The sequence below is a fragment of the Gavia stellata genome, chromosome 1 (genome assembly GCF_030936135.1).
Source record: "Gavia stellata isolate bGavSte3 chromosome 1, bGavSte3.hap2, whole genome shotgun sequence".
NCBI classification, from domain to species: Eukaryota; Metazoa; Chordata; class Aves; order Gaviiformes; family Gaviidae; genus Gavia; species Gavia stellata.
The window spans coordinates 100,841,478-100,867,986 of NC_082594.1; the positions used below are offsets into that span (position 1 = coordinate 100,841,478).

Below are 26,509 nucleotides of genomic sequence, written 5' to 3' on the forward strand. Positions count from 1 at the left end.
TGACAACGAAGCACGGAAGCTAGATAGAGGGTTTTTTCCTGACCTTGAAGGTACTGTTACACATGGCGGCTTGCCAGGAACACACGAGTCTGTCCCTCATTGACCTTCAGCTATGCTCAGTAAATGTAACCGTGTTTTCTCATGCTTTTTGCAAATCATTACAGTTTGGCTTCTTAATTAAATGTAAATACTCCTCTATTACCGTCACCTTCCATTGGCTATTATTACAGAAGTTCCAATATAATGGGGTAGTGCAGATTCCTTGTGGTTTTCTGGAGAAGAAGCTGATGAGGGGCTTTGGTTTTTGTAAATAAATGTGTTTACTTCCTCGGAATTGTATCCATAATTTTCTCCTACATGTCCTGTCGCTGTACATGATGAAGTTTGAAACGTACCATGTTTGGCTAAAACATGGTGATAATTTAGAAGCACAAATGGAACTTGTCCGGAGGGTCTCACATCCATCACACGTTCGCTTTCGGAGTCATGATCAAGTTTTACAGTCATTCTCTCATCACTGTCCAGTTCATCTAGATTTGTAGCATGGTGGCTAATATGCCCATATTTGGGTTCTTTCATACAAATCCTTCTGGTTTGCTCATATACTGAGGGCATTGGCAGGAGATGACTTAATTGTCCTATAGCTTTAGACTGGAAACATTCTGATTTTGGCAGCAAGGAGTTAGCTATTGAGTTTGAAAAAGGATTTTCATTAATGCTCATTTTTTCTTGTAGTTCTCTGTTGAAAGCTAACTTGTTTTCTTCTTTAATGAGGTGGTGAGGTGGCTGAATCCTGTTTTCTAGTTTGTTGGGTTTCATGATGCCAGAGTCATAAATCTCTTCTTTGTATCTGCTGCTTGGCATGGGTGCTGTGCAGCCCGTGAAGTTGTCAGATAGAGCATCTTGGCTGTATCTTCTGTTTGATATGGGCACTTGCAGGAAAGAGAAAACATGTTAATTACTGGCAATGAGCTCATATGATAGTTAGACTCTAACACTTTTTATGACTGAACTTTAATACCCATTTGGTTTGGGCCAGATCCAAGTCCCACTGAAGACATTGGAGACATTCCCATTGGCCTCAGTGGCTTCGGATAACTCTCTGTAAGACAGTACTGAAAAGTCAAAAAAAAACCCAATCCATTCAGAAGGGCCAACAGTGCTGAACAATTCCGAAAAGGTTTTTCCATGTGAAATGCCCATTTGTTTATTTGACTGAATAATGATAAATCACTGTCATTATTAGTATGGTTAAATCGGGGAAATTAAACCAAAGAAATATTTGGAAATGTGACCTGCTATCAAAAACCTTGGCCTTAAGAAAGCTCTTTTCAGTGATTTATCAAACAATTTACCAAAGGATTGATAACATTTATTACATGTCAATGATTCAATGACTAGAGTAAAACAGAATTTATTCTTCCTGTCCCTGTGGAAGTGTATGGGACACTTGCCCTTGTAACGAAAGAAGAGAGTGTATAGTATTATTAAATTCATGATACCTATTTGTGATATGTAATATCTAGATTGTGTCACGTTAAAGGCTTTGCTTTTCTCTTTGAAAAGCTAGCATCAGATATTAAAAACATCTATTGAAAAGCAACATAAATGCTTCTTGAGTAATGCTGTATCTCTGCTTTTAAGGTACTCTCATATAATAAAGCTATATGTCTAATATAAATGTAATTTACAACATACACTGAGAATGTTTGAATGTGGGAGTACTAAACTGGGTACTCGTGGAAAAACAGAAGCTAGATTCTTAAACTTTGAAGAGAGTACCAACCTAGAATTTCTATTCAGGCTTTTTCTCTAAAATATATTGAGTAGTCTTTAGTTTTCTTTTAAGTTTCTGCATTGTAGCTGAACTCTTGAAACAATTTGAATTGTTTTTATCATTTTCTGTTTGGCTTACGCAGCTTTTCCTTTTTGTACACTCCTATGTACAAATGGTAGGAGAAACAGCCACTGGTTTACTCGTATACAGTATGGCTAAAATTAGGCAAGTATTGATTTTTTTTGCACTGTCTTGTATGAACAGTTTGACAGTTATACTACTCCTCCAAGGCATATTTGAAAGTTTTATATTAAAGGTTAAATGAGGCACTTACCAAATTTCTCAGATTAAACCTAAACTCTATTTTGTGTTATGCTCACTGAAAGCCCTGGACACCTAAGTGCCTTTTGTAAAAGGGATTTTTCTGTTTTTCTGAAAATTTTATTCAACATCTTAAAAGTTTTGGAGTTCCCCTGTAGTGGTTGCTGACGTAACTGTACCCGCTAATAATTAAATACTCCCTGTGCTATAGTAGACTGGCAAAGCCTTCATGTATAACAGAGGAAGCAGAAATAGCTCAATTGTGCCTTTTTTTATATGCACAGCTTCATTAATTTCAGAGGGAGTTGCACCACATAATTAACACCAGAATTTAAACAGGAATCTGGATCCAATTTCTTCTTGATCAACCCACCACCCTCCTAGAAACAACAACCTTTCAAGTTACTCTTTTTAATTTCCATGTATATATTTTGTACAAAGAAGTATATGCAGTTCTAAGTAAACTGAATTCTCACCAGCTGTTGAGAAATGGCCCTCTTAGGTCACAAATCAAAACAGGGATTCAGCCACATGCTTGAGTATAAAACTTGGAAATTTTACCAGTGTAATTATACTACTATAATTTTAACTCCACATTTGGCATTTTTACCATGAAATAAGTATCCATGCTGAGAGTTACTGACATAAAACTAATATGATTTAACTAGTCTGGTATACCAGTTTTAGTGTTTTTCCCACTTGACACATCCACAAGAGTGATGGGTTTATTCTCTTACTGCAGCATGGAGTATTGTTACCTTATGGCTCTACTCTAATCTCTGAACAAAGGATGGTCCTTTTCCATTTTTAGAGCCCACACGTGTAAGAAGCTGAAGCATCACAGCAACCCGTTGGCCCCTGTCTTGTTATCTTCATTTTTGTAATCTCAAATTCTGCTGGGCTGATGGCTGTCTTCTTGGTACCAAGAAGTAATTTGCATACTTGGAGATTTACAGGATATTTTGTTCTATCCCATTTCTCAAAAATGGCTTTCATCTCTTTTGTTGAGGAAGAAGGTAAGCATCAGTTAATTGTTTGCAGGCTTTCATTAAAGTTGTCAGCACATTTGTGGAGTTAGAGCAGACAGTTAAGCAAGTCATGTCTGCAGTGCAACAGAGTGCAGTATTTTTTGTCCTCTCACATTCAGAACAGTCACTGGAGCTAGACTTAAGCCTGCTTTTGTCTTCCTTTGCAGACAAAAACCCAAGGATGCCCTGGGACAGACTCCTCCTGGGGAGTTTTTCATACAAAAATTAATAGCTGACCAGCTGCTTTGTATTGCTGTAGAAAGGCAGCACTCCAGGATTGCTTCCACCCATCTGGCATGTGGGCAGTTGCCAGAGTACCTGCCTCAGCAGGTGCACAGGGGTCCCATGAATTCTGCACTTCTCCAGCGCTGAAATCACCTTACAGCTGTTGAAGTCAGTGCATGAATTTGGCATGCTTTCTGGACCACTGTTCTGCTAGAGCAACTCAGCTATGCCAAGTGAGGTAGATACACTGCACATCTAAGGCTGCGTATCATACGAGAGTGATAGTAGCTTTCTAGAATCCTCTCTGTACTTACTTACACTGCCTCCATTCATAGCAGCCTACAACTGCAACAGCGAACTCAGTCCTTCAGGCATCATGTCTCTGTTAATTCTTGCCAAGAATTAACACAGGATGCAGCTCGGGCAAGTTGAGGGAAAACCTGGAAATAAGAACCCCATCACCTGGCAGCCTGCTCAGGCTTCAGCATCCAACCATCCAAGTGGGAACAGGAAGGCTACTCTAGCAGGTATTGGTCTTTGTTTAAAACATACCGTGTCTATTCATAGTTACAGTATACTAGAGCAATCTTACCCCTGTCAAACACGGTGTTGCAGCGAGAAGCATTCCCTCCTCACCTTTGAATAGTGCAGATTGTGCTCAGATCAGATAAAGATCAGATGGTGCTCAATGGGGAAAGATGCTTGCAGAAAAGGTATGTCATTCACAAACATGCCTTTCTGTACCAAGACGTTAATAGTTAGAGATGCTCCTTGTTCTCTCATTGCCCCCGTCTATTTCAGTAAAAATGAAAGAAAGGCATCTTGGAACCAGGTTAAAGCAAACAAAGACTGGTAGTCAACATCGATCTTCATGCAAAAGGTATGCAGTCCTTATCAGCAGAGTTTTCCATCCTGTCTGTGAAAAACCTTGTCGGTTTTTAGGACACAGCTGAAACCCTCTTCATGCATGCTTTTTCTTGCAGAGTTTTTCTTGGGCTTTCTGATCTACACTAATCTCAGAAGAGTATAGTCCTCACAGTCATTGTATGTTCTGAAAAGAAAATATGTCAACACTTGAAGTTGACATGTAGCACATGATGTTTCAGTATGTTTCCTAATCCTTTGTACAAGAGGGCCTTCAGAGAAGAGAAGCAATTGCTCAGTCGCTCTGAGTTTTGCTCAAGACCAATGAGCAGAGCTGCTGTACCGCTCAGGTCATGTACTCTTGTGTCATAAAGGCATGCTGATATTCCTCTGTGACAAACAAGGCAAAGATACAACAGGTCTTAATGCCCATGAAAAAGACATTTTTTAGATTAGCTCAACATCTGTGCTGTGTCCTGGTCTGAACCCTAATTGCAAATCATCGGAGGCATGGGCTGATGTTATAATTACTATGTTCTCCATTACTCTCCCTCCAAAACCACTAGTAAGACTACATGATCTTCAAGACCTCTTTGCCTCTAGTGGAATACACTTTTCAAAGAAGATGTCATATATTTCGTCCAGTAGCCACAGGCTAAAACTGAGGAGTTGGTTTGGGGGAGTAAGATATACCAGAGCTTTTTCACAGATGTTCTCAGTATTCTTCATCATTTCCTGAGTTTTGCCATGATTAGTGGCACTAAGCTTCACACACATAGTACAGACTGGCCAATGGCGTAACTTATGAGAAGTGGGCACTGTGGTACCCACAGTAGTAATGTATCCATTCAATTGTACAAAGAAATATCCCTGACTAAGAAGACGGTTGCCTTCTCTGAAGTAAATTTCTTTTCTGATGACTAGGCCAGCTGGAAAAAAGTGGAAGAAGCTTCAAAACCAGATTCTGAGGCAGCAGCATCTGATTTGCAGGCAGTTTTATCTGCTACGTGCTTTTCCAGAGCTTTGATGGCTTGGCATGATCATCTTAAAATCTCTGATCTCTCCAAAAGAAACTATTTTCCATAGAGAAAAATGTCTCTGGCCTACGGCATTTTTGGCAGATGCCTCTATGGATGTGATGTGGAATAGCCCTTGCATCCAACCCGGTTGCCAGATGTCATATTTGGCATTGCCTTTGGATTGAAGATAATGATGCTAAGCAGATCCTCTCTGCTTTGAAGCTTACTGGCTGTCAGTTTGTCAGTGAACCGCTGGAAAAAGCAGCAGTTGACAATGTAAGGAAGATCAGATGCCCCTTTCAATTCAAAGCAAAAAGTTGCCTCCAAAGGTTCGGATTTCTTTTCTGCCACCAGACTCAGCAAATGTACAATAGGGCTAATTCTACCTCAGGAGGAAACAAACTCTGGAACAAGTAGATATAAATCCTCTTTTCAGTGGAGGCTCTGTTTTTCTTTCCCCTCTTATAACACTGTGTGTGAACTCAAGCAATGATCTCCGACCAGGCCTGAGTTTGACCATATTATTTTTTCCTTCCCAAATAGTACAATTGTAAGTGCTTTTGCAGAGAATTAATTATACCAAGTCAGTTTTTATCAAATGCCCAATAGCTAAACATCCATTAAAATACATTGCTGCTCCAAAGAGAACCCGTATATTCCAACTTAAGCAACAAAAATATTAAGCAGAAGTAGAACCAGAAGTAAGAACTGCTGGTATCACAGCTCCATTTTCCTGTTCATGAGATATGCATGCATGATGAAATTGAAAAATACCATCAGTTTCTTGCAGGTTTTTGTTGGGATTTTTTTTTCCCTAACATATTTAACAGTAGTCCTGTGGAATCCTTCTGACAATACATTTACTAGGAGTTATCTACCCATTTCAACCGACGGATGGTAAATTGCTTGTCTGCTGCTATGCTCACTGGGCTTTTCTGGCAAATTTTATGGCCACGGTTAATTTTACAGACTGTTCTGGGCTGACTTCTGTACACCTAGAATAGCTTTGTTCCTGCAGACTTACTGGGGGTAATTTACTTCAATCCTTATCCTCAAAAGATGTAGCTTTTTTTTATCTTTTCCACAAAGATATGGCATCTTGAGAAAGGACAAAACCATTTCTTATTTTTGTTCTAACGGTACTCCTTTTCACACCCAGTCCACAACAGCAAGAAAAGGAAGCCAGCACATTAGAGGAGCATGAGCTCAGAAATAGCATTTAACCTGCTATGCTGTAAGAAGAGCTTCAGTCTTGCTCATTTTCAACCTAAACACAGAACAGTAAAATAAAATGCTACAGTCAGCTAGGTGAGGTCAATCAGCTACATGAGGTCAAATGGTTCTGTGAAGGACAAAACCCTGGGCAGAAGTTATTTGCTCCTCTGTGGGAGACACATTCGATGTCTGATACCATCTTCTCTCTGATGTAGCAAGCTCAGCTTTTAGCATCTGCAGGTATTCCCTTCAAATCTAGGATATCTAATGTCATGTTCCTAAGGGAATAAATGCTTGTTTCTGGTACTCAAGAATCTTGAGCCTATCTTTTCTAGCTTTTTTATTTTAAATTTCCACTACTGCTTCCTCTGCCCCATCCATAATGAAGCTAGAAGAAAGGAGTGTTTCCATCTAACTTTGTAACAGTATGTCAACCAGTCAGTCCTCATCAGTGATTTTTAACTAATCAAAATGGTGTATGCAGACAGATGTAACGTATATGAGATCTAAAGATTAGAGTTTATCTTGAGCTTGTTTACATTTAGTTACTTTATAGCTTTGCAAGGCTATTTTTTACGGGTTGCCATCTCAGAGAAGTCAATGTCTTCAGTGCTTCCTTCAAAGTATTTGAGCTGACCATCTGTATAGAGAGATGATGCAATTGATCAAGGAGCACTGAAGACATTTTTAAATAAAGCAGAAGACAGTGCATTTCATTTACTCATTCACTATAGTGACTTTAAGGTAAAGACATTCAGAATGTCTTCATATTCAGAAGGGACAACCTTCAATATTTGTGGAAACAGATCATGTTTATTTTAATTTCTGTATGTGAACTGAAGTACATGTGTTTCTTTCTGACTTCAGCAATTACTTACCTAAGTAATTCCACTAAATAACTCTGATGGTGCAAAACATCAAGGTAAACTGTGCCAGTATTAAAGGAGGTGGTATCTCTGCCCTGTTTTAACAGCGATTCTGGTGAATACACTTTTGCAACTGATACGTTGATAATATTCCTAATCAAGTGCTGATGGTAATGGGAAGAGGGATGAACATGTAAATACTATAAACATAGTGGTTGTTACACATCACTGTTTCTGATCCTCTGTGTTTCCAAAACACCTTGTAATTCCTGTTTTCAAACTACAATTACAAATGTTTCCCAGACACCCCACAACTTTGCTTTTCTTTTTTTTAAAGTGACACCCACCTTCATAACTCTGTGCAAGATTATGTCGGATGATGTTCACTGACTGATCAGGAAGGTTTTTGGATGGTGACTGGCTGTTGGGTACCAAGGAGTTGGCGTAATGCCACTGGCATTCTCCATTTGTCTGCAGCGTACTCAAGAAAAATCGAGCCACTTCACAAGGTGCTCCTTGAGACTGCCCAAACTTTGAAGGCAGCATTTGCTTTTTGCTACTGAAGACATGAGAATCTACAGGGAAGTGTCCATAATGGTAAGAGAAAGGCAAGCTATATGATGGGGCATATAAAAGTTCACTGTTTTCTGAATGGAAGTTTTGTTCTTGAATGGTGGCAGCATTCACTGCAGGGCTGGATCGCCAGTTTCCCACCTGGCTGCATTCCAGTTTGTCTGTTTGGAATGAGCTGTATTGCTGGGGGAAAGAAAAAAAAAAAGGAGGGAAATAGAGTTAAATTACTAACTTTTATATGAAGCCACATAACATATCATACAGGAGTCCAAAGCTGGGACTCCTTGAACTGCGATCTCACTGGCTAAAGGGACTGGCTAACTAGTGCATTTAAAGTTCCTTGTCTTCAAGATTACTTTACCTTCACTTAACATGTGAACAAAAAACTGTTTTGTCATCCTAATGTTAAGGGTTTATTTGATAATTTTGCCTGTTGGATTTTAGGTAGTAAGTGTAGGCAGTTGTAAATACCAGAGGGCAGAAGTTTGTTGCAAAGCACTGGAACTCACTGATAGATGAAGTAGCAGACCATGAATATGACTTTGCATACACTGGCATGCAAAGATTTAGAATGGTAGGAACACAAAATCTGTCCATTGCATCAGCTTCTATCACAATTAATTTCTCTCCCCACTCTCTCCCACCCTCCTCTCCAGACATCAAATGCTTTTTGGGCTCTCACTGTTTTGAACGTTAGCTGCATTCACTGCTGTTTTAAGGTAATAGTAGCCCCTTCCAGCAATATTCATTGCAAAGTCTCAGAATGTCTCATGATGGGTGTCAGTCTCACCAATCTGGTTTTATGGACAATCTCCACAGTTCCCTTTCACATCTGGTTCTAGGTCACCCAGTGACAGTAAGAGATATTCCAAATCCCACTCTAGTGCTTTGTTTGCTAGGATTCATTCTTATGATGCAATCTCCAGCATAAGGAAACTGCTAATACCTATGTGACATTAGGAACTCTGCATATCAACAGTGAAAGATGCATTCTACACTAGCTCAAATTTTCACAACACAGCTTTCCTTAGTACATGTTTTTCTTCTTTTTACTAAGAAAGCACATTGGTTTTTAAGTACTTTACATAGTCCAAATCCAGAAGTTTTTGCATTTGCATCACTCGCCAGACTTGGTTTGTACGACTTGTGCTGTCCATCCCAAGAACAAAAGGGTCTAATGGTATTCTGGCCTACAAGGGAGTTCCTACAGCAGAGCATACTATGGTCAGTTTTACAGTAAGTTCAGTTCTGGATGATCTCTCTCCTGTCCCAAGCACTTTACCACAACAATTGATAAGTAAATATTGTGGAAAATGTTACCTGTTGTGGGTAAGGCGTTGTTCTGAGTTTTGCCTTCATTTTATTACTTTTGGGTTTTATTATTTTCCTTGTTTCCTGCGAGGTAGATACTGAGTTTCTGCATGAAAACTGTGACTTAGAAATGGTAACCTGTTCCAGTGACAACTGAAGTTCCTTATACTCAATATCTCTGCAAAAGAACAGTCCAATAAATTACATATTCAAACATATCGCACAAATCCAGAATAGCTCCTTTGAAAATACATGTTAGCTTTCACAATGTTTTCTTTTTCATTCTTCCAAGATTTTCACTGAGTCTGCAGTGTGAGTCTGGGGATGTCAGCAAGCAGTGGATTTTATGGTCTGACCCCGTCCCCATGCAAGTCTATCACAAATGTTCCACTGGGAACCACATTAACATCTTTGTACTAAATGTCCCCACTCTGAACCTAAGCTGTGCCAACTTCTTCTCAGCCGTCTGTGGTACCCTGCAGTTTGGAATCATGGCCATGTCAGCTGATAGAAAGACACAGATCAATTCATCTGTCTCCTCCTCAATCAGGAATTGGTCTCTGCCCTGGCTCTCACATTTAGCCCCGAGGAAAGGAAAAGGAACAATGTTCCTCTCCGGTCAGCGCAATGTGCTTGTAACTAGACCACAGGAGCTGCAGTGTTTGTTTTCTGATGATCTGTAGACTTTCATTTCTTCTCTGTTCTGTTCAGTTTTATCTGCCCACAGACAGGGCAGATTTTTGTATAAAAGAGGCTAAAAAACAAATAAAGACTAGACTGTGGATCATATTTTGAAACAATTATTGATACAGTTCTGATGATTAAATGGTCTCCCCTGGTTTTGTCAGTAGCAACAGTGGAGCATATTTTTGAAAGGATAACTAGAAAAAAAGCTGCTTCTTTCTCAATTTCTATCTAGAACTCATTTCCATCACCTTTGACCTGGACTTAAGTTGAACTCAAGAATATGCTGTTATATCCCCGGCAGAGTTTCCTCCTTTTTAGTCAAATCACTTGCCCCCACTCATGGGACTCAAGCAGGTTGTATGGCTGAGTCTTTCCCTTGTGCTTCTGGCTCTCACATCTATACAGGAATGAGGGCAGCACTGGCCAGTGTGTCTGGGGCTGAGTACCTGCTTCAAGTAGTTTAAGGAAACACCCTATGGTTTCTCAACTCATACACTTTAACTTCCCAAAGTCAGTCATCAGAGACAATATTGTAATATGCAAACACACATGATCCTACCACACACAACATGCAAACACATCTTTCTTTTAAGCCAGATAAGAAATGGACCAGTCTAGACAAAAGAACAGAGTGTATAGTTCCCTGCTTTTTTACACTATTCAACACAAGGGGTGCACATAATCCCTTTTTTTTTTTCTTTTCCCCCACAGTCTCTTCAGTCACATTCTGTTTCGCTATTACTCATCTCTCTTATTCAATATCGATTTGTGTCTCTCTCAGGTTTATATCAAGATAGGAATTTTGTAACAACACCTACATGGCTTGAACCAGAATTCATAAACTGCAGGTCCAAACCACCAGCTCAGTGGGAGCTACTTGCCATTGTGAGAATGTAGTTTTGCCCTGAGTATCTGTGCAACCCCAGGCAAGTGAGGGAATCCTCAGTGATTCACCTGTCCCTAAAAGGAGTAATGCTTCCTACCATGTCTCTGTCTCCCAAATTGACGCTGTGACCTCTGCTGGGTAGCAGTAGCTTTCACTATGTCTGGACAGCCCCAGCGCAGTTCTGATGCTGGTTACAGAACTGAGGTCCAGGTCTAACGCAAATGGTTACAAGTGGTGTTACATTCAAGTATATGGTGTACAAGGCAATCTCCAGGAATACAAGCTCTTTTTAGCTCAACGTAACTAAAAAAGGGAGGCTATGAGGAGAGAAAAGTAGCTGTAACATGCAAGCACAGAATGATACTGGAAGACACAAGCAAACTTAAAGGGTTTAATTAGTAATGAATCGATTACTAATAACACACAGAGTGAATCAATTACTGATAACACGCAAAATGAATCAGTTACTGGTAACACGTAATGGTACAAAGTATTTTGACTTACGTAAGGACATAATTGACACTCACTATGCAGTGAGGCCGTGATGAACGGCTGTTATGCACAATAGTAGCGTAGCTCTGTACCCAAACCCAGCCTCCATGCTTGGACAGTAGTCGATAGTACTTGGTTGTGACTTGGCCTTTCACCAACACTGTGAATACAATTAAAAAAAGCATTTCACATTGCTTGAACTTGTGACCACTTCCTGGAGAGATTTATTTGCAAGGCAGGGACTATTCTCCCTCCTCATGCTCCCTTAAACCTCCTTCTCCCACCAAAGTTTAAATAGCATCGCTGCAAAGGTATCTGTCCTGCCCCTTTACACAGTTTCACAAGGTCACATTATTGTTTACAAACAGTATGTTGCAAACTATTAAGGTTTGTCTTGTTTCTTTTCCAGTTCACCCTGTTCTCTTATGCTTACATTCTGCAAAACCACTTACTGTTTCTAATCTTCTAAATGAAAAAGAGAAGTTCAAGACAGCAAAAGTATTTTGAAGCGGACACAACTAGCTTGAATTTTTCCAGGACATTTGGAAGCACTTTTGTCATTCATAGCTTGATAGATTATTGTGTATTTTGCAATGTATTTTATGCTATGATGCTTTTTCCTCTGTAAGCTCTACATTTTGAAGATTGATTTAAAAGGGGGAAATTAAAATGCTATTTGGTTCTTAAGCACACAAATAAAGACAAGGCCAGAGAGGTGAATCGGTTATCTGATAGATTTCACTAGAAATGTAATCCTCTATAAGCCAGTTTGGATCCTCTGTGAACAAAGTAGTTTTGGCATAAGGCTGTGCTATAATAGGAGTTGTGCAGCATCTCTAAATATTTAATTTGGCCACAAATATTTCTGGTTCAGTGCCAGGCATTTATCTAATGATTCACTAGAAGCTAATGCCCAGCCTTCGAAGGTGGTTCTTCTCTTGTGTGACCCTGGAGCATTCCTCTAGAAAACTCCATCTTCTTACTCTTCTATACAATCAGTTATTTATTTTAAATTAGGAAATAAGAGACTGAGCTTGCTGCACAAACTATGTCCAGAAAAAGTGATCAATAGCAGCAATTCCTTTATATAATACACTATTAAGAAATTGAATTACTGCTTGCAAATATAGGGCTTGTACTAGACTGAACTTAGTAGCAAAGCTCACTGTAATTTTGTTCTCTCATTGTACATGCTTGATGCAGAAGCAGATACATAATAAGGTAATCAAACAACAGCTTTCTCTTTCAGCCGACTCTAGTAGAGCACATGACCACTTGAAATGAAAATATATGGCCTTATGATTAGTATTCATAGAAGATTTTTCTGACAGGGAGGGCATCCAATATTAAATTGGGAACTAAAGAATGCATAACCTTTGGGGATTTCTTTACTGATTGGTAATTAACTATATGGCTATCAGTCCTCATCGAGGTTGGCTTTTCTTTGTTCAGTTGTTACTTGGGGGAGTAGGAGTTGGTAATTTCAATGGTAATCAGAGATGCAATAATGTGCATAATGTGAATAGCCCAATGTAAGACTGACAGAAATAGAAGAGCAAGAGTTCTTGTTCTTGCTAAAAGGTCCTCTAAGTCTGTAGCATATAGGTCATCTCTCTGGACTGCTTACTCTCCTATCCATCTGCACACATCACAACATATTTAAACTTTTCTTCAAATCCAGTTAATCTCCCTAAGAAAATCAGGCTCTTTCTTACAAAATGACTATAGACAGGCCCTTCTGGAAGTGTCAGTGTTCCTTCTATTACAGGATATGGTATCCATTTTTTCAGAAAGCAACAAGATAAACAACAACAGCTTTCAGGACATTCAAAAACCCATCCTTGGTGACACCAAACCACTGCTATTTAGAGTTTGATGTCTTTCTTAGAATCAGCTTTTTGCCTCATACTTGCTGGTGTCCTTTCTCATGCCTACATCTCTACATGGAATACTCTATGGGGTGAAGGTGTGCATATGTGCAGATATTTAAGAAAATCATGAGGATTATGTGTGCAAGTATGTAAACACACCTACAAAACATAAAGGCATGCGTACTCTTCAAGTACAGCATATCACTCCAAGGTGAAGTTCTTGTAGCTGCTACTCAAAGATTCCGTGTAACAATGCCAAATAAGTCTGTTCTAAAAATATTTGTTAATAATTAGATATATGCCATGGAAGCACTATGTTTCTTGTACATAATCTGAATGGTCTAGTTCTAGGAAATGATGCTTACATTTTGGCCTAGATCATCTAACATATTTTTTTGTAATGTGGTTTAGGCTTTTCAGAACTAAGTCTTTGTGCTAGTTTAATGGTCAGGCTTCCCTTGAACTCAAAATGCCTTGCTACCCAGTCTTCCAAAATAGAAATTAATGCTGTAATGGATCACTAGCTATAACAAAGTTCTTCCATGTGCTTTGGGACTGGTTTTGACTTTCTCTCTCTCACACTGTTTTTTTGAAATCCCTGTTTTAGCTCTCCAGTTCAGACAATATTTTAAAAGATGTGAAAACCACTGAGGGCTACAGTGTTCAGCTTTCCTTCCTAATTACATGGATAAACCAATATTTCTCCTGGGACAGGGGAGGACTCCATGTCTCCTGCATTTTTAGCAATCTGAGGAAAGTCTGACCTTGGCTAGGGGACAGTAGCTGCGCTTCCGATACAGTAAATGAGGTCAATTTCCATTTGGCTCTGTGTTAAATTACCCTGTTTGATGCTGATTGGGAAACCTCAGAAATGGGAGTGAGGTAAATCCACTACCAAGAAAATCTGTGCAGGCTCAGACTTCTTGGTGGCCTCCGCTGCAATCAAACAGGGAGGATTCCTTGGCTTTAGCCTTGGCTCTTAGATGTGCCATTTGTAACTGGGTGTTCCACTGTTGTGGTTCCCTCCTGGTTTAGCAGGCAAGCTGAAAAAGACACTGGGCTGGCTGGGCTGGTCCTTCTGGTCTGTCATAGATGGCTATTTTAAAAGGCTCCAGCAGGCTCACGGGCATGTGGCTGGGAGTTCCTAGCCTGCACTTAAGGATACCACTAAGATAAATGGACTTCTTGGTTCCACACTCACAGCAGTTATTGGTTTAGCTTCCCTGGTGCAGACAATCTGGCATGTCGTCAGTCCAGCCCTCAAGCAGCATGGTCAGTGGATTGTGCCCTACCAGACTCTACAGTTCTTTTGCCCTCTTAAAAACTAGTGCAGCTCTGCCAGAAGTCTTGATTGCTGGGGGAGCAAAAGTAGACTCAATGCCATGGACAGAGTGTAAACTGTGCTCTGCTGTAAGATAGGTTCTATAAATACATAGGTTGACTTCCAGGAAGCAGCAGAGCACTTTCGTGATGACATCAGCTGGGGCTGGGGCTTGCCTTGCCAAGGCACAGAGATGTGACTCTTGTAAAAGTTTATGTGGGAAGAGCAATGATGTTACAACATGTGGGATGCACAAAATCCTCCTCCAGAGAAGCGATGGTACAAATGAAGTGATTTCCTTGAGGCCAGAAAAATTTTTTGTCTATACTGGAACAGAGGAATATCTTGTCTGTACTAGAACAGCTTCTCTGTCCTGTCTTTTAGAATGCAAGATCCTTAGGCAGGGACTCATTATTTGTGTGGCCACATTTCCCCAGTTGCAGAGCAAACACTGTGTATATTGATGGTGCTATAGAAATAAATAACACTAGTTCAAATGCCACAAGCTTTTTCATATAGCTGGAAGCTAATCAAATGTTTAAAACAGGAAACACTGTTTGCTGCCAGCACACCTTAGGCAAATATTCACATCTACATATTCCTCATAGTCTCATGTTCTTGCCATACCCCTTCTAACTTGTTCCACTCACTGTTCCCTTTGTTTTGTTCTCTGTGCTGCCTAACTTAAAGTTCAGTTGCTTTAGGTCTTCAGCTTGGGAATTTTTTTTCCTCTTTGAAAAAGCAATTGGTTACCCTAGTTTAGGGTTGCCTTTTTTTTTCTTTTCTTTTTTTTTCTTAATCCCCTTATTAGGTGTAAGATGTTTCTCTCCAGATTTCTTCATCAGATGACACTTAATCATCAAATTGCTTTATAGAATAGTATGTCAAACTTGCCAACCTTTTACTGTTCATGTTTCTAAGACATTTACTGATGGATGGTGGGGGAGTTATAGCAGTGCTCCCCAGAGGAAGTTTGTACACTTTACATCTGTTTTAATAATTCCTATTACTTGGTATTCTGACTGTGATTCTGCACTGTTCCCGCTGTTGCTCAAGCATTAGTCATTATTTTTTGCTTCTTGGCATTTATTTGTTTTGAAACTTTCATAAATTTCTATGCATATGTCTTGCATTTTTCTTCTGGTTTTAAACTTTACAGTAATTTATCTTTGTAATTCAGATACAGTATCTAGAGAACTGCTTTTAGTTATTCTGTTTGGTTAAGGATTTTTTTTCTTGTGGGAGGAGGTGGGGAGGTTAATTCAGTAAACATGATGTGTCCCTTTATTTAAAACTCCAGCCATACATAGATCAAACTGGCAGCCAAAGTACAAGTCTTCTACCACGCACACAGAATTATCCATCACTCTGCTCTAAAATGGAAAACTGTTTTCCAGAGATGATTGTGGCTATAATGCAATCATCTCTATACTAGTTGGCACAGATATTTCAAATAGTTTTGTAAAAATAATGAGTGATATTTTGTACAGGTCAACAGTCACATCCAGATACAGACATTAACAGTACAAAGAGGATGTGCGCAACAGGACATTACCATGTACCCTGGTCGTTCTAGTTTTCAGTTTGCAATAGCCCAGACTATTCAGTGGTGTTTTGGTAAATATGAACTTGCTGTAAAGATCAGCTTCTGCTTTCCCAGGTGTAGCACACACTGCCATCAACAGAGTTCAGCACTTGGAATTTCAGCACTGACTGAGGTTGTCCTCCCCCTCTGCTCTGCCCTGGTGAGGCCACCTCTGGAGTACTGTGTCCAGTTCTGGGCTCCCGGTTCAAGAAGGACAGGGAACTGCTGGAGAGGGCACAGCAAAGGGCTACGAAGATGATTAGGGGACTGCAACATATTTCTTATGAGGAAAGGCTGAGGGACCTGGGTCTTTTTAGTCTGGAGAAGAGAAAGACTGAGGGGGGGATCTTATTAGTGTTTCTAAATACTTAAGGGGTGGGTGCCAGGAGGATGGGGCCAGTCTTTTTTCAGTGGTGCCCAGTGATAGGACAAGAGGTAATGGGCACAAACTTGGTCATAGGAAGTTCCATCTAAACATGAGGAGGAACTTCTTTACTTTGAGGGTGGCAGAGCACTGGAACAAGCTGCCCAGAGAGGTGGTGGAGTCTCCTTCTCTGGAGATATTCAAAACTCGCCTGGAAGCATTCCTGTGCAATCTGCTCCAGGTGAACCTGCTCTGGTGGGGGGGTTGGACTAGATGATCTCCAGAGGTCCCTTCCAACGCCTATCATTCTGTGATTCTGTGACTTGCGAAGTACAGTTACATCCTCCTTTATATTCCAGATCCTCATGACTAACATACACTAAGGTGAAGAACTGACTACTTTCTCCTTCAGGAAGCCTAAGAGAAGGGTTTAACTCTGGCTGCTTTCAGCCTACAGGAGCAATCTGGAAAAAAATTCACTGACATTGGTTTTTGGATGTCATCTTTGCATCGTATGGGCTGCGGCAGACTGAGCCAAATCCAGAGTTCAGCTATTCCCTCAATTTGCTTCTCAAATTAATGTGCTACTGAATGAACTACTTCCCAAATCCAGATGTTTGAAGATATGATTAGTGTCTCTGTTGGCAGATGGGGAATTATTAAATGTACAATTTTTTTTCCTGACACTCCATTCTCCAAACCTCATCCACATGCTATTAATGAACATTCATCTAAGGATTTTTTGGGTTTGCATTCACTTCAAACATGGGATGATTATTACTAACATATTTCAGAGGAATGGGGAGTTGTTGCATAATTTTTCTTTTAACAACAGAGGCTAGTAAAGTCCAGATTTTCCCCTCTCGCTCACTCATTTGCTCTTTTCTTTTTTTTCTTTCAAGAGTTCACCACCCAGAATCAAGTCCAAATTTTCAAAAGAGCCTAGATCCTTTAAGCAGAAAGATAAAAGTGGCTAGATATGTTTTTTTCAGAAGCACAACATATTGAGTATCTGGCTTATTTGCAGAACTAATGGTTTCCTTAAATGATAGCCAAGCACTGTTGAAAATCTAGCTCCCGTCAAGACTTGGAAAGCTTTCTCTACTTTCCAGCATAGCGCCTGTTGTCTGCAAAATTTGTCACTCTACTTAATAAATTTCAGTCTAGCATTCTTTTTACTTACACAGATGATGAGCATATCGTAAATGGAACACATCACAGCCATGAACATGGTGGTAGAGGGTTTTTTCTATCAGATCTTGGGGCTCATATCCAGTTAATTCAGTCACCCTGGAAAAGGAAGATTCCATAATAAGCAAAATCTCTAGGAATATTCAGTTTCATTAACCTAACATTTGATTGTGCCAACAAATAAGGTGCCTAAAAATTGCAGGACAAAATGTTAGTTTTGGAAACAGAATCCTCATCTTTATAAGAAAATAAACGCTCTCAACCCAGCAAAAGCAAGGTGCAGCTATTCCCTGGTCAACCTTACGCACAGGTGGGAAAAAGAGTTCTTTTATATATTTCCACTTTGGGCTTTCACCACTGACATGCATGATCCTTTGCACAAAGATCCAGTTGAGGAGCCGTTCATGAAACAATAAAAATACTCTTCTGGACTGCTGACACATTTTCATTTGCTTTTGCAAACATACAAGTGTAGCATGTGTATTAGTCCATAGAAGCTGTGATCATGGTCTATAAATAAACTCAGGCTAACGCCTAACAGAAGAAGGAAGCAGGAGCTTATTCCAGCTGAGAATGTGGAAAGACAAGGAGCTATGAAGATCACAAGCTAAGAAAAGGAAGACTGAAGCTAGACTTCAGAAAAACATCCTCACATGATGAGAAGTAGAATAATGGAAAAAATTTGAAACAGCAGCATCTCTGCAGATGTTAAAGAACCAGGCTACACTGCTCAGACTTACACTGGGTCAGACCTCAAGAGTAAAACTTCATGGTTCAAAATGGACTTTTCTTTATTTAGCACTGTTGCTTGAGAACAAAAATCCATAAAGCACACTATGCAACTCAGCCATAATGTGGTTTGTTTACCAAGTGTTGCTGGGGGTGTTTTATGCTGTCCTGGGCTTTCTTCACCTAAAAAGGCAGAACAGAGGTACCATGCAAAGGCATGTCTACATTAACAAGCAACACAGTCCATTAGCAGGTGATCTGTAGAGTAAAATGGTTACTGCTGAGGATCTACTTCTGCAGCAGCAGATGCTTCTGTATATTTTAATTTTGGGACCTTTACTTGGGACTAGCTCTAGTCTAGGCCTGTGGACTGAAAGTTATATAATAGTTGGAGCGCCTTAGACATGCTCTTGGAGGTTGTCCTCCAGTTTAGATTAATCCAGAAGGAATCCAGTTCACATGCCTAAGGCCTCTTCATGACATGAACTGCAGTGCAATGAGTGGGGACAGTCAGGTCATTCACTTCAAAAAGATGCTTCTGGGCCTAACTTAAACACTAATGAGGATATACTGTTTCAGAGAATAACACAGTAGTACCTACAGAAATGAATACAGGGGTTTCAAGCAACATATGTCATTGGGGAGTTGCAGATAATGTAAACTTTGATTATTTTTTTTCTTTTGTAACTATTATGCTTCTTCTTTACTCTTACCCTATCACTAAGCAATCACGTGGACCCCACAGACACTGGGGACTTTACATTCTACTTGAGAGAGAGAGAGCATTGGGGGGTGGGGTTCTTCTGAAGGAAATCAGAAAAACAAACAAACAAAAATGCCTTTGTGGTCTGATTTATTATAAATACAGTAAAAATACATCCATACCTCCCCTAGTTATTCATTCATCTGGGAAACTCTTGCGTGCCTTTGCATCAGTCGGGGAGTGCCAACGCGGCATGAGGACATGTGGTCTCTTTCTGCAGGAGGATATGTGAATATATGCTTGTGTTTCTCCTCCACAGTGTGCACTGTCCCTCCTGGCTTGCAATTCTAGGGGCCCAAATTCTCACTTAAGCCTATCAGCATGGTGAAATACTGGTAAAAGGTCCTGTTCAGGTTTCAGTGCTCCTTCTGACTTCAGCGCAATGAAAACAAGGGTGGCAGTTTCATCCTGCTCACTTAATTAGTGAGTACAGAAACAGCTAATCCAAAACCAAACAAAATGCCACAAACCTAAGCCAGACGTTAATTTTTCTGGAGGTGCAGCCTCACTTTGAAGCTGGTCTTCCCATGGGCCAAAAAATTGTCACTAACAGTTATGAGGACACCCAAACTTTTGAAAAGTTTGAATCTGGAAATAAACTTAGCTGCATGACTTTGCTAACACAAAACCAACCCCTCAATAAGCCACTGTAGGGAGCCTGGGCTATGAAGATTGTTCTTTGCATGTGACAGGACTCACAGAAGGAAACAGAGCTTGCTCCAACGATCAGTTCTGCCCTCTAGAGTTTTTTAAAGCCTTTGTAAACCATGTAGCAATGAATGCATAGGCTGCACCACAAAAATCAGAAGCAGCAGATCACTTTGGAGGGAAGTAACTGTCTCCTTTTTCCAATGACGTTGATAAATGAACTCTTGCATGTTTTACATTATATCAGGTGTCTAGAAAGGCTTATTTAACTGCTCCTTCCAATGGCTTTCATACTGGCCTGTCTGCTGTGGCTGTTACCTCTGAATATCTAGCAACACTGTTCCTTATATGGATACCAGAAGCAAGCCTGAAAACAGTTTTGTCTTATTCCTAATATGTCCCTGCTCTGAGCAAATATAATTTGGTTTGCTCAGCTGGGAGAGCAAAGTGCTTTAGTAATGCTTAATACCCCTGATTGTCCTGTGTGTGGATGACACCCATCTGCTCTGTGGTAAACACAGCTATGCAACAGTACTGGTTCTATCTGTGCTCCTGTCAACACCTCTGGTTATACTGTCTCCTTTGAAGACACTTATGTCTCCAGGCAGTTCCTCTTAGGCATATCACTTCCTTTTTTCCACATGCAAAGACATGTTGTTAAACCCCTTGTGCTTCTTTGTAGCTGTTACATTAAGTAAAGCACGCAAAAAAAAAAAAAAAAAAAAAAAAAAAAAAAAAAAGGAAGGATTCCAGAAACAACTAGTTCTTTGTATTTTAGCAGCTGATGGCCCACACTCTCATTGACTTAGCATGGAGAAAGAGCATGTTCTTGCCTGGTTGACCTGCCATGCAAAACTTCCCCACTGTCTTGGATACAGTCTCTTTTTCACTGCTACACATGAACATAATTTCTGCTTCTTGCAAATCCAGCATGCCAGGGAAATGAGAGAGTATGTGACATACTGATCCACATGCAGGGATTTTTGAAGAATGATCACCTTGTCAATAGTCAAATCTGTTATATTGTCTGGGAATTAGGCTTTTCCCCTCAAGGTATCTTGAACTGCACTGTACAAAGTATCATTGTATACCAAAAGATACAATGTTTCAAAAAGAGAGGCATTAATCATTTCACAACTCCTTCAATTCTGGTTTTGTGCTCTTCTCTACTTAGCTGGTATGTGCACTATATCAGCTGCGAGTGGAGGCAGGGTTCCCTTTCCTCAGCAATAGCTGTTTTCCCAAGTTTTGTTTAAGGCAGCTGTGTTTTCATGTAGCAGCCAATTGAATTAATTTTCATTCTAACAGCTCCATTAGCAGGGTTGGTTTTGTTGTTAAGGCATTACAATAAAGTGCAGAAGACTATATTTTCTTACTACTCTGTCAAAAGCTTTCTGGATGACACCCACAAGTCCGTTGACCTCAGTGTTTCAGTTGTGTTTTTTTTAAGTTATGAATGATGGTACATCCTTATTCCTTTCACTAGCTTTGTACGTTAAAATTGATGTCCTTTAAGGTAAAAATGTATTGCTGTTCATCTGCCAATTAATCACAGCAAGAAGGCTTTAGTTGACTCTCTGAAACTGTAGGTAACTGTAAGTTAAATTGTACAGACTTTTACATGTTGGCATTCAAGACAAAGTATGGTCTATCCAGCTACCTGAAGGGCTTTGAAGACCCACATGGTCTTTGTGTTCCAGATCTATTTTGGACTGCTTTATTTTTCATGGAAATTTTGATCTGTTTGGAAACCACTGTAGCTTATGATAACACTTGACTTCAAAAACATTTTAGGCTAGAAATTAAATAGCTGCTTACCTGGAATCTAGGAATATTAATTTTAAGTCCAAACTTGCTCTGAACATAAACATGTTACTGTGAAGTTTGATCTCAGTGATTGCACTGGGAGGTAAAGATTGACCTACAGCCACCAGTCCAACGATTTGGTAACAGGAATCATACAAAGACATATCTAGCATATACTGCCGTATCTTCAAATAGCCACTGCAATGGATCACCTGGCATGAGAAGAAAACACACTCAATATCTGATGGCAATGGAAGAGGCTGCAAGTCAGCTGACCACCCAGTTTCAATGAGGTTATAAAGCAATACACCCTTATAACACTTAAATACTGCAGAGTCTGTTAAGGCTTCAGAAGTGCGGTTAATTTATAAATGGAGATTAAAACACAGTAAATGCAGTTTTTGTGTTTACTGCCAACATGATTAATCCAGTATTAAAGCACATGCTCTTTGGGGACTATCTAGACTGCTTTCTAGTTAATACTTCAAAATCTCTTTGATATAGATTTCTTGTAGATACAGTCAGAATTCCTGTTCATTGATCAAAAAATCTGGAATTTGCTTTTTTCATTGACTCTCTCTCTCACACACACAGGTATATATAAACATATACATTTTAATGAGTTATTATTCTGGTGAAGAACAGGCACTTCAGCAATCCAGTGGAGATTAATGCATCACATTTATAAAGATTAACTGCTGTATATGTAAATGCACTAGAAATGAGTTTTAAGTTATCCAGTCAAGTTAAGATGACATTCTTTTGACATGTGACCAAGCCCTGGGTCTTGAGACCAGATTCCTGAATCCCCATATACAATTCCTAATCACAGGAGTGACAACTTCAGTGTTAGACTGTAAAAATTCACAATGTCAGCTAAAGAGGGGGTGGGGAATAATAACCTGGGGACTGTTCCAGAACATAAGATTTATTTAATGTAGTGCTGATGTTTAGAAATAATTTGTGGTCCTGCTAATTTTCTAGTCCTAACAGCAGGCATACTACACATCCTTCAGCTTAATTTCTGTATTTGTTTGACGTTTAACTGTGTCCAGAGGAAAGGAATTAATTTCCACTGTATTTAGTACTCCTGAACAACCTACTAAACAGTCACCTGTAAATAAGCTCTGTCTGTATAACCTTCCTTCCTCCTCTCCAATCACCGATGAGCATATTCAGCAAAAGTACAGTAGCAAGCAAAACTTATTTGAGATCTCTCAGCAGATCCTACTAATTCCCATACTATTTGATTCCTGAGATTTTCCTGAGCCTCAGCTAACCAGGTGATAACTCCTGACTCTAACTACAGTCAAAGAGAATAAATTTAGGCCAACATCTCTCTAGATGACTACATCCTTAAATGTTTCACTATGTAAACTTTTAATAGTGAGCAAAAGAAGAAAGAAAATGATCCCTCTGATTAGCAGTCATAAATGGGGGGAAAAAAAAAAAATATACAGAGATACCACCACTACAAGCCCTACTCTTTAATCTGATTTCAAATTCAGCTTTGGGACAGAATCATTTTTGCTGGGAAGCAGCTGAGCAAACAGGAGTCCATGTAATGAAGAATTATCAGTCTAACCAGGTAGAGAGCAGTGTAAATAGATATATGTCTGGACCTTGAACATATTCCTTAGAAGAGCTCTGCTTCTCTTGCATACTTTTCTTTTTGGTTTTGAATTACTCGAACAAAATGGATCTTCACCAGACTGTATGTGAAGTACCTTTCTCTCCTGATGCTTAAGTGATAGAATTATACTGTGTAGCTCAAAGAGCAGAAAATGCACACTGTAAAGCTGAAAATAAGAACTACCTGAATGGCAGGTGTTATTATAGAATCTCAGCATTTGCTATGGCTTCTGATTTCATGTAATAAATAGAAAATTAATACAAACAATAAGATTTATAAACAGACTTGGTGGTTTAGTACAAGTCAACCCTGAGTTGATAGTAATGATTGTTTAGGGTAACATTACAATCTCATTAATGTTGAGGTAATTCTGGTCAGGCCAATGAGGTGACTTCTGCAACTGGGTGGCTGCTCAGCCAGAGCACGGTAACACTGAGGCCAGAAGGATGTGGGAAGACTTCCAAGTTCCTGTGTCCGGGTTCCTGCCTCGCCTGCCTCCAGTTCCATAAGGGAATAAGACCTAACTCTGTGCTCTCCTTGCACCTCCGTGGCTGTGCACCAGCCAATTTGCCAATCTGGAAGATCAGGGATCAGGATGTGGGAATGTGCCACAAAGCAAACTCCAACTCACTGTGAGAGAGTCTAGACTGGCGTTACTAAGGCAATCTGCAATTGGCAGTGGCATTTTTTGCATCTGTTCTCATTCTTTCCATCACAGACTTTGCTTTCAGCTACACATATGTAAAAAAACCTAAATAAATATACCTGTCACTTGATGAATACTTAGGGGGAAAAAAAAAACTTATATACATTACCTTGTAGCCACTGCATGTCAATCCTGCATTCCTCTTGGCTAGGACACACTTCATTCTCAGGAAAAATGATCTCTCAATTTCATATTCTGAAAGCATAAACCACACTGCTTATTTATTACTGAATATTTCAAAACTGTCCATAACATTGCCTTTCATGATTTAACAGATGTGTTTATGTCTGAATATTAGGCAGCAATAGAAGTCAGCCATGCTACTTTCCCACTCAATCTCTGCCCTCAGGATTTATTTCACCTTCATGTTAGGATTCCCTGTGAAAGTTGGACAAGTCAGCATGACTAGGTCTCCAAATTTCTGTTTTTACCACCCTTCACAAGGCAATCACCTTGTTTCTGAACAGCTAGATACCAGCCCATATTGGTAAAGGGACGGAAATCTGTCCTTTGGAGCATAGGTAAATGAAGGTACTCTCCAATATAATAGCAGAATGGGAAACAAGAAAATTAATTGGTTTTGTAATAATTTGAGGGTACATAGCTAGTCATGCCCAGACTGATGAACTTCTGGCCTCCATATGCAATATTATTACCTGTTTCACTGACTTTTAAAACCATCTTGGTAGATGGTTTTTAAACAAATGTCTTCATGGATAACCTTCAGAAATTATTTAAATTTAAATATTGCTCAGATACACACATATTTTCTGCTAAGAATAAGTTACTATTATCTTTAATGTTAATTATTCTCAATATCAGTTCAGACATCATTAATAATTCTGACTTTTTTTACTCAAAGTTGCAGTTTGGCAGAACACAACTATATTAGGAACAAAACCTCATTTGATACATCTGTGAATAGGAAAATCAGGGAAGCGGAGGGGTTTTCAGATTTGCTGCAATGTATATTACCTCCTAACTCCCCATAGGATTTGATCCAAAGTCCACGGTAATCAGTTGGAGTCTTGCTTTAATTTGATTTAAATGTCAGTTGTGTTCCCAATTTTTGTGCATCCATCACGCAATTACAGAATCACACAATCACAGAATGATAGGGGTTGGAAGGGACCTCTGGAGATCATCTAGTCCAACCCCCCCACCAGAGCAGGTTCACCTAGAGCAGATTGCACAGGAATGCATCCAGGCGAGTTTTGAATTAACACCTCTTAGCCACACACCTGCAGTGGTTTGAGCCTTAGACCACTACCTGGAAACCAATAAACTCTCTATATTAAGTTCTGAGTTTAAAGGTCTGAAGATACAACCACAGAAAAAGGATTTAGCAAGGAGTGAAAAGAAATGCAGTATGTAATGCACCTCAACTAGTATCAGCCTTCCTGAGTATGTGAATTTTCCGTCTATCTTCCTAATGCAAATTAGAGCCATATGGGGAAAAACAGGCACTTAAATGAACTGGCACATCTACTATAGAGTTTTAAATACAAATGTATACAATTTGGTGGGAGGAAGCCATACAGTACAGATTACTATTGCTGAAGCATGATCTCACAAGTAAAGAATGGATCTGGGAGTTGGGAACATCAGTGCAACTCAGTGCTTCAGTACAAATTTTCTGTGTGACCTAACATTAGTGTTTGCTCTCTTTCTGCCGCAAATAATGGTAACTTTCTCCCTTCAAGGGGACAAGGGAAAAAAATAATTAATGCACAGTAATGAGGCTACAAAGACCATCTTCAGTAGTGGACTGAGTTGCTAGCAATTTTAATGACTTACATTCTTGTATAAAAAGAGATGATTAGCGGAATTGGAAGCAATGCCTTAAACTTCTCAAATGTCCTGCCACAAGACCTAGAAGAGTCTCTTTCAGTAACAGGTTCCTTCCAGGCACCTTATTCATTAGCCTTCTGCTTGCTGCTTCCTTCATTTTTAAATGTTACTGCAGACTAGTGCAATGCTACAGAAACACTCAGTTAGCTCTAACTTCACTGTTCCACCAGGAACAGGTTATAATGCACAGTGTGGTCTTTAGGTATCTATAAAAATAGAGTAGTACCCAGACTGTAGGATAACATTTTTCCTTCATTATTTAAAATCTGTAATTATTTCATTATTTAAGAAGAGGTCTTGTCTCCCTGATTTCATGATGGTAGATTGTAAGCAAGAGGTCGCCCTGGAACACCAGTCCTCATAACTAGCTACAGGCTCTCTAGGAAACCAGGAGGGTGAATAAAACAATTCAAGGGCAAACATGCTGTGTGGTGTAGGAGGACAGAGTAAAGAGACATAGAGTTGCACCCTAGTATTAAGTGGTATGGCGAGGGAAGGGTGATAGAACTGTAATTCAATAGTAGCTGCATGTGATTTGTGAGACTGAAGAGTAATAATCAGTAGCTTTGTTGTTGTGTGTAATCAAGTGTAAAATTATAGAACTGTAATTTAATAAATATGTGTTTATTAATTATTGGTCATTGAATTATTAGGTTTTTAGTAGTGTGTTGCTGAACCAACAAACATTAGTCTCTTAAATCAGTTACTTCTCATGCCTGCAATCTAAAGAGGAAAGTGTTACTCATGAGGTAACTGGGGACTCATCTGGGAGCTTCC

At 39.6% G+C, this 26,509-nt stretch overlaps 1 protein-coding gene across 1 annotated transcript in view; it reads right to left on the reverse strand.

Moving 5' to 3' along the window:
• Nucleotides 1-204: 204 nt before the first annotated feature.
• The window catches only part of SIM2 (SIM bHLH transcription factor 2), a 59,507-nt gene continuing 33,202 nt past the window's right edge, over nt 205-26,509 (reverse strand). Inside the window, exons 5-11 of the mRNA XM_059824608.1 lie at nt 23,991-24,076; nt 21,555-21,754; nt 17,589-17,695; nt 11,277-11,424; nt 9,209-9,377; nt 7,663-8,071; nt 205-932 (exon numbers count right to left, since the gene is read on the reverse strand). Coding sequence (XP_059680591.1) covers nt 205-932; nt 7,663-8,071; nt 9,209-9,377; nt 11,277-11,424; nt 17,589-17,695; nt 21,555-21,754; nt 23,991-24,076 — 1,847 coding nt within the window. The remainder of the gene's footprint in view (nt 933-7,662; nt 8,072-9,208; nt 9,378-11,276; nt 11,425-17,588; nt 17,696-21,554; nt 21,755-23,990; nt 24,077-26,509) is intronic.